The 8,934-nt window shown below is 36.5% G+C and overlaps 1 protein-coding gene across 1 annotated transcript in view; it reads left to right on the forward strand.

The window, feature by feature from the left end:
* The window catches only part of WSB1 (WD repeat and SOCS box containing 1), a 20,412-nt gene that overhangs the window by 9,051 nt on the left and 2,427 nt on the right, over window positions 1–8,934 (forward strand). The window contains exons 3-7 of the mRNA XM_017496803.2: window positions 918–1,186; window positions 3,224–3,355; window positions 5,265–5,365; window positions 7,574–7,746; window positions 8,527–8,640. Coding sequence (XP_017352292.1) covers window positions 918–1,186; window positions 3,224–3,355; window positions 5,265–5,365; window positions 7,574–7,746; window positions 8,527–8,640 — 789 coding nt within the window. The remainder of the gene's footprint in view (window positions 1–917; window positions 1,187–3,223; window positions 3,356–5,264; window positions 5,366–7,573; window positions 7,747–8,526; window positions 8,641–8,934) is intronic.

The raw sequence follows: 8,934 nt of genomic DNA on the forward strand, positions 1-8,934 counted from the left end.
TACACTGCAACCTCCCCCTCCTGGGTTGAAACGATTCTCCTGCAGGTGTCTGCCACCATACCCAGCTAATTTTTTTTTGAAAGCGAGTTGATTAAGAAGGTAAAGGAATGAAGAATGGCTACTCCATAGGCAGAGCAGCCAATTTTTTGTATCTTTAGTAGAGACAGGGTTTTACCATGTTGGTCAAGCTGGTCTCAAACTCCTGACCTCAGGTGATCCACCTGCCTCGGCCTCCCAAAGTGCTGAGATTACAGGCATGAGACACAGAGCCCAGCCAATTTTTTTTTTTTTTAATGGACTTATGGTCGCTCTGCTTGGGGTAAATTGAGTTTGAATGTTTGTCAAAAGTTTTTCTAAAATGTATCGTGCTATATTGAAAATTTCTGTTTATTTTTATTTTTATTCTGTATCTAGTAGACCTTCATGGTTATAGTCGCTAATGTTCTCATTACATATTTACTTGAGATCTAGAACCTATAGGAAACTAATTATTATGGTTTGAGGATTTTTTTTTTCCCTTAAGGCAATTTTCTGGTATCAGCTTGACCTATCTTGAGTTACGGGGTTGGTTTTTCTTTTTTCCTGCTTACTTATACTTTTGTTTTTCGGTTGAAGGGGTCCCAGTTAATACAGTGGTTTTGAGGAAAATTGGGAGGCAAATAAGTTATACTATAAATTGCTTTATTGTTGAACTTACTACTCAGTTGCTGAGAATTTCTATTAATGAACTGAATTTATTTGGTGCTTCTCATAGTTCAAATAGCAACTTTTTCTTCCTATCTATAGGATTCTGTTGTTACTCAGTGTCATTATAATCATACTGAGGTTATTTTAACAAACATTTGTAATTACTCAATGTCCAGAGGAATCCAGAGTGAAAAATAATTCAATTTCAATCTGACTTCCCCTCTCCCCAGCCTCTTACATGGCACCAAGAACGTTACCAATTCAAGCAGTTTAAGATTGCCAAGACAAAACAGTGATGGTGGTCAGAAAAATAAGCCTCGTGAGCATATTATAGACTGTGGAGATATAGTCTGGAGTCTTGCTTTTGGGTCTTCAGTTCCAGAAAAACAGAGTCGCTGTGTAAATATAGAATGGCATCGCTTCAGATTTGGACAAGATCAGCTACTTCTTGCTACAGGGTTGAACAATGGGCGTATCAAAATATGGGATGTATATACAGGTATGAATTCATAGTTTTTAAAGCAAATTTATTTTATGATGCAGGGCACTGCTCATAGGCACTGGAATTAGGATTTGAGAGTTTCAGCTTATTGAAAAGCAAGATTTGATGATGTGGGTGTGTTTTTGTGATTGACCTGAATAGCACCTTCTTCAGCTCATGCTTTTAATTTAGGAAAACAATAGAGTTCACATTGCTTCATCACTGTTCACAGAATATTATAGTAGGAAAGGCTTTCTAGGGAATGTTTAGTTAGTTGTCATTTATAAACTAGTTATTCAGTTTATGGCGCACATGGTAAGGTGTTTTCTTATATGCTTTTTCAATGATGGCTTAGAGGTTTTCAAGGTAAACCAGATTTCAGTACTCATTATCTCACCTTTGGAAAGGTTTAGTGAACGTTTAGATAGGTTGAGAAGTTAAATTCTTTGAGCAATTAAAAATAAATGTGTTGCTTATTGCCTTAAACACTTTCTGGCATATATATACTCAAAGATGTAAAGGATTTTTTAAATGAGCATTAAAATAACATGTACATTAGAACATAACAAGTGACACTAATATAGATGATAATGAGTCAAAATTTGGGTTCTTGAAAAAAAAAAATAAGATGAACACATAGATTTTCCCAGAAAACAAAGCTCTTGCAGTATAAGGTAAATACATTTTTTCACTGGGATAATGTTTGGAAACTAAGTTGTTATGGGATAACATGTATCTTTTGGGAGTTTGACAGTTAATGAGTAATCCAAGGCCAGGCAAATAACAAGCAAATAAATAATTTGATTTTATATTTTAAAATCATACTAAAAGATTTGGAAAATTATAATTTGGGTGCTTTTCTTGATATTAACATGATATAGGAGGTTGTTTACATTTCAGCAGTTTTCTTTTAATTTTTCTTCCCTTTTTTTTGAGACAAAGTCTTACTCAGTCACCCTCGCTGGAGTGCGGTGGCACAATCTCAACTCACAGCAACGTCCGCCTCCGAGGCTCAAGTGATTCTCATGCCTCAGCCACCCGAGTAGCTGGAATTAACAGGCATGTGCCACCACACCTGTCTAATTTTTTGTATTTTTAGTGGAGACAGGGTTTTGCCGTGTTGGTCAGGCCTGTCTTGATGATCCACCTGCCTCAGCCTCCCAAACTGCTGGGATTACAGGTGTGAGCCACTGCTCCCGGCTTCCCTTTTAATTTTTCTTTGTTTTTTGTTTTGTTTTTAGACAGAATCTTACTCTGTCACCCAGCTGGAGTGCAATGGCACAATCTTGGCTCACTGCAGCCTCCACCTCCCGGGTTCAAGCCATTCTCCTGGCTCAGCCTCCTGAGTACCTGGGATTATTGCATGCAGCTAATATTTGTATTTTTAGTAGAGAAGGGGTTTCGCTGTGTTGGCCAGGCCGGTATTGAATTCCTGACCTCAAGTGATCCACCTGCCTTGGCCTCCCAAAGTGCTGGGATTACAGGCATGAACCACCGTGTCTGGCCCCCTTTTAATTTTTCTAATAAATTTAGGCTTTACTATCCTGGAAAGAGACCATCTTAAAAACAATGTAAATAGTAAATCTCTAAAGGGAACAATCATAAATAAATCATTTTATACTTGGTAAAATAAAGAGATGCCAAGAATTTCTATTCATCTTTTTTTAATGGTAAGCAACTCTATTTTTCGAACGTAGAAGCTTATAAAAAATATTGTTGGCCCGGTGTGGTGGTTCATAGCTGTAGTTCCAACACTTTGGGAGGCCAAAGCTAGGGGATCTCTTGCGCCCAGGAGTTTTAGAGCAGCCTGGGCAACATGGTGAGACTGCATCTCAAAAAAAAAAAAAAAAGTCAGTGGTGGTGGCTTGTAACTATAGTTCCAGCTGTTTCGGAGACTGGGGTAGGGGGATTGTTTGAACCCAGGAGGTCAAGACTGTAGTGAGCCAAGATTGCACCGTTGCACTCCAGACTGAGTGACTGGGTGGGACCCTGTCTCAACAAAGCTAAGAACAAAATAAAAATATATTAATACTGTCTTTTTTTCCCCACATTTAGGAAAACTCCTCCTTAACTTGGTAGATCATACTGAAGTGGTCAGAGATTTAACTTTTGCTCCAGATGGAAGCTTGATCCTGGTGTCAGCTTCAAGAGACAAAACTCTCAGAGTATGGGACCTGAAAGATGATGGTATGTCTTTTTTCCAGGCTATGAACAAGGCTTCATGTTCCTTGATACTACCATTGAGAGGTATTGGGAACATCTGGGGCATTTGACTTTAAAAATGGCATGTGATCAAAGTTCCTTTTCTGTGCCTAATCCTTTGATTCTTTTCCTGAATAGATCAAAGAAAAACATAAATGTGACCCAGAATAGGAGCCAACAATTATTTGAAGTAAATGATCTGATAATTATTCCGAAACTAACCACACAGATCTATATTAACTATCTGAGAACCAAATCTGGATCAGATTTAGGGTTTTATATGAACTTGTCTGTGTTTGTGTCCCCTTAGGGAGGGTTATTAACTTCCTGCATTGGCTTAGTGAAAATGTAGGTAGATCTTGAAGTAACTTAGTATCTAATAAAATTTAAATTAAAATGTGACCTACATACCAGAATTTATAACATGTAAATATTAATAAGCATCATAATAAGTTGGCTAGGTTAAGAAATGCTTTTACCAAAAAGTAAGATTTACTGTCCAATACAAAGGAAAGATATGTTGGTATCAAGTACTCACCTTTTTCTAAAACCTTACAAAGTTTTGGAGATGCTACTTCATTTGAGATGAGCATCTCTTCCCCTTTCTTAGTCCTGAATGAAAGAGTTTACGTGTTTAACTAAAACCTTACATTTAAGGTCTGTTGGTGCTGCAACAGGCTCAAGCTAGAGGTTAACAGGCTTGCCTAGGAGTAAGAAAGCTTAAATTGAATGTAGGAGGAAACAAAACCCTCAGATCTGGAGATGTTCCAGCTGATGGATAGTAACCATTGCTTAATAAAGTAATATGCTAACATTAACAAATCATGAAGGACCTTCTCTGTGTTTTATCATTTCTCTGCTCAGCTGTTGAGGTGCAAAGGGATCCCAACAGTTGAAATACTGTTTTTATTTTGATACTGAAATAAAATACTGAAATACTGTTTTGTTTTCAATTTTCATTTTCTTTTGCATATTGAATGGTGCTTCCTTATCTCAAACTAATTTCAGCAATGTACATGTTTTAAGAATGTAGGCTTAGTAAGAAATAAGCTCCAGGAGAGTGGGGTCCTTGTCTTATTTCCAGCTACGTCGTCAGTGCTGACATTGGGCCTGGCATGCAGTAGGCACTCAGTAAATATTTGTAAAACTAATAGTTTAATATAGTTAAGCGTAGTTGTCTACTGTGGGTATAATGCACAAGGACTTTGGAATGGGTTGTGGTTTATCAGAAAGGAAGCATGAAAAGGCATTTTGAAAATGTTCAAGTTGCTTTACCTTGCTTATTTTTAAAATAAGGGGATTAGGCTAAAATAATTCTGCCTTCCATAGATGCGGTGGGGTTGGGGGGTCCCAGACTTTTTCTGTCACCTAGGCTGGAGTGCGGAGGTGCTGTCTCAACTCACTGCAGCCTCTTCCCCCCAGGTACAGGCAATTCTGAGCCTCAGCCTCTCAAGTAGCTAGGATTACTGGCATGCACCATGACGCCTGGCTAATTTTTAAATATTTTTTAGTAGAGATGGGTTTCACCCTGTTGGCCAGGCTGATCTCAAATTCCTGGCCTCAAGTGATCTGCCCACCTCAGCCCCTCAAAATGCTGGGATTAGAGGTGTGAGCCACCATGCCTGACCCAGACTTTTTCTTGAAGGGCTAGATGTTAAATATTTTAGGCTTGCGAACCATATCGTCTGCTGTAGAACACAACATAAACATGTGGACAGGATTGTGTTTGGTACAATTTAATTTACAGAAATAAGCAGCTGGTATATATCAGTAACCCTTGTTAGAGATAAATTGCTTTCAGTTATAAATGTGATCCTGTGATTTATTGCTGTTTTGAAATGCTGCTTATTTGAAGTGGATTCTAGTGTTAATACAGATACTTCTTTTTGTTCAGGAAACATGATGAAAGTATTGAGGGGGCATCAAAACTGGGTGTACAGTTGTGCATTCTCTCCTGACTCTTCCATGCTGTGTTCAGTTGGAGCCAGTAAAGCAGTATGTATCAAAGTTCTTGTACATTCATTGTGAATTGGATTATGATAATGTATGCATAATCATTTTAAATCTAAGTAACCTATCAAGTCTGTGCTCGGTGTCATGAATATTTTAAATGTTTTATTTCATGATGGGTGAGAATTTGCATGAAGGAAATACAGTTATTGATTGTCAAGTGAGAAGTTGAATTGTCTTTAGAGATAATAGAAAATGAGGGCATATTAGGGCGTTTTTTGTAAGTCTAGAAAAGTTTATGTGCTGTAGAAGAGATCTAGTCTGTATGTTAAGACATTTCCTTGCTAATTATTTTCTTCTCTGTTGCTCTTATTTTTTTGGTCCAGTTTGCTGTTATTAAAGTTTTGAGTCCCAGCTGGTCCTGTACATTTAACTGAAAAAAAGTAACTTAAAAAACATAATAAAAATAGCACTCATGTATGTCCTAGAGTTGTTATGGGTGAAATTTGTTATTGTTTGTCTTACATAGCATACCTATAGACGAATAACATGACTGTTAAGAGGGTTATGCTTATTGAAGAACTCTCTTTTAGTTGTTTACCAGCTTTAAGTTAGTATAGTTAAATTGATCTCAGTAGCTGCAAGTATTTATGAAATGATTGAAGTCTAAATACATGTGATAATTACAGTACACTTTGAACTAATGGAGGGTGGGAGGCTAGTTGAAATGCATTTTATTTAGCCAAGGAGTATGTTAAAATGATAGTTAGAAATTTTGGAACTTAGAACAAGATACTCAGTTTAGTTATTTACATATCATAAGAACAACAAAATTAGATGTTGACATTGCTATTTTAGGCTGTGTGTTTTCCATATGCTTCTTGCTTTCCCTGTCACAGGTGGTGGCAGCAATATTGGTGTGATTGAGGTTATGCTGGCACCACTCACACACAGGCGCACAGTGGTGTTAGCTGGGCAGAAAGAGTGGCATCTCTGGCTACCGGGCTGGGGGCGACCTTTACCATAGGATGAAGTAACCTTGCATTCGGCTGCAAGGTGTACTGTACGTACACAGGTGCTGGTCGATGTCCACTTTCTGCTTTTCTTTCTTTCTTTTTTTCTTTTTTAAAGTAATTTCCCACACAGTAAAGTCCACTGACTCCTGAGTAAATTGATTTTCCAGTTTGATGGAATTGGGAGTCTGACAAGTGAAACCAATTAAATATAAAGTATTTGGCTTTCAAATGGTTTCTCTGTGCTATTTTTTGGAATTCTTTAAGATTCCAGAGAGATCTTACATCTTTGATTCAGTTTAAAATTTGTACTTATTTTCCTTTAGAAATAATGTATTGTGTCTGTGCAGAAAAAAAAAAAAAAAAGCAAAAAGAATTGCTTTGCTCCAAGAGGAGAGATTGTCTTATTAGGATAAACCTCCAAGCTCACATTTAATAACAGACTGAATGAAGTAAACATTAGAATCCTGTTTAGAGCTATTCTGCACAGTTAACTACGATCTTTAGAATCTAAAATTGTATGTGAATTTGTTCTTAAATAATTGAACTGTTTTATACTTAAAATGACTAATGATTGTGGTCAGTTTGGGAAAAATAAGATGTAAATTTAGATTTATGGAAATGTAATTATATTATTTTCATAAAATAGCATTTTCATTTTGTAATGTGGTTTAACATGTCCTTGTTGTTTGCCAAAGAAATTTCATTTGGCTGTGAATATTCTATTTGCTTGCAGTATCTGTTTCTCTTCCTAGGCTCAAGTTGGTGACCCAAGCCTATTGTAAACAAGTGATTATCTCAAAGGGAGATGCCAATGGAGTAACAATTTGTTAACCTTACGTTTTCTGTCTGTATATTTTTTAAAAAATCTGGTAGTTTCTGGAAAAAAAGAAGGGGGTTTGTAGTTCTTAACCCTATTTATTTCCATATATTTTAGTTAGTTTTTGGAATAAATGTATTTCAGTATAACTTTGTGGTTAAGTTACATTGCCTTTATTTTATGTTTAGGCTTATTTTTAAATTAACATTTAACAGAAACATTTGAAATAGAATTTGCATGTTTGCCTTAATTAACTTAAAGACTGATTTTAATCTGACTATGACACTGAGCATATTCTTTAAATTACTCATAATTTATGTTTAATATAATCTTAATTAAATTTAGCAGTTTTAGTTTAAGATGTGCCATTTTTCCTCTGCGTGTCTGAATGAAGCTATAACATTTGCCTTTTTATTGCAGGTTTTCCTTTGGAATATGGATAAATATACCATGATACGGAAACTAGAAGGACATCACCATGATGTGGTAGCTTGTGACTTTTCTCCTGATGGAGCATTACTGGCTACTGCATCTTACGATACTCGAGTATATATTTGGGATCCACATAATGGAGACATTCTGATGGAATTTGGGTGGGTACAGCATGAATTATTTTAGTCTATAATTCATCTCTGGCTATCAAGTCATGTGAATAATTAGAATCACCAACATATGAAACCTAAAATTGCAGTTTATTGTAATTTAAAATTTTGGTATTATTTAAGCACTTGACTAATGCAGAGCTTTAGATATAAATTCTAAAAGTAAATTTGACTCTCTTGATATATCAAAGTCTTGCTACTTAACAGGACCCAACTCTCTATAGAAGTACTAATTATTATGTTTAGTTTTTGTTGGAGAAAAACAAAACCAAAGTTGGACTTAATCTTACTATCTTGTTTTTTTTTTTGAGATGGAGTTTCGCTCTTGTTACACAGCCTGGAGTGCAATGGCACGATCTGGGCTCACCGCAACCTCCGCCTCCTAGGTTCAGGCAATTCTCCTGCCTCAGCCTCCCGAGTAGCTGGGATCACAGGCACACGCCACCATGCCCAGCTAATTTTTTGTATTTTTAGTAGAGACGGGGTTTCACCATGTCGACCAGGGTGGTCTCGATCTGTTGACCTCGTGATCCACCCGCCTCGGCCTCCCAAAGTGCAGGGATTACAGGCGTGCCCAATCTTACTATCTTAAATCATGAAAGATTAATTCTTTTCAGGTCACTTTAATTATTATGTATCAACTCAGTTATCTCAGTTATATTCATTAAGGCTACTTTAAACATATTCAAAGACAGATGTACTTTGAACCTGGGTAATTTTGTTTTCTTGAACTGACTGTGATATCCACTGAAAACATGTGTTTGACCTTAGGCACCTGTTTCCCCCACCTACTCCAATTTTTGCTGGAGGTGCAAATGACCGGTGGGTACGATCTGTATCTTTTAGCCATGATGGACTGCATATTGCAAGCCTTGCTGATGATAAGTAAGTATGTGCATTATAGCTTGACTTACTTACCATTACCTTTTACATTCTTAAGCCTTAAAGCCATTCTGCAGTTAGAGTTTTAATGTCTCTTTCTCAACACAAGCCCTTGGGAGATTTTGTTGTCTCTTAAAGAATATCAGCTGAATAATTATCTATGTAAACTGAAGATAATGCATGCCTCTCCGTGTGTTCCTTGTTTAATTTGCTTAGGCATAGTGGTTAATTTTTTAGTCAGCTTTTAGCACAGCTTACAGAGATTTTTTTTTTTTTTTTTTAACTTTTTTTTAATAA

This window comes from Cebus imitator, unplaced genomic scaffold, assembly GCF_001604975.1.
Source record: "Cebus imitator isolate Cc_AM_T3 unplaced genomic scaffold, Cebus_imitator-1.0 Scaffold223, whole genome shotgun sequence".
In the NCBI taxonomy this organism is placed as follows: domain Eukaryota; kingdom Metazoa; phylum Chordata; class Mammalia; order Primates; family Cebidae; genus Cebus; species Cebus imitator.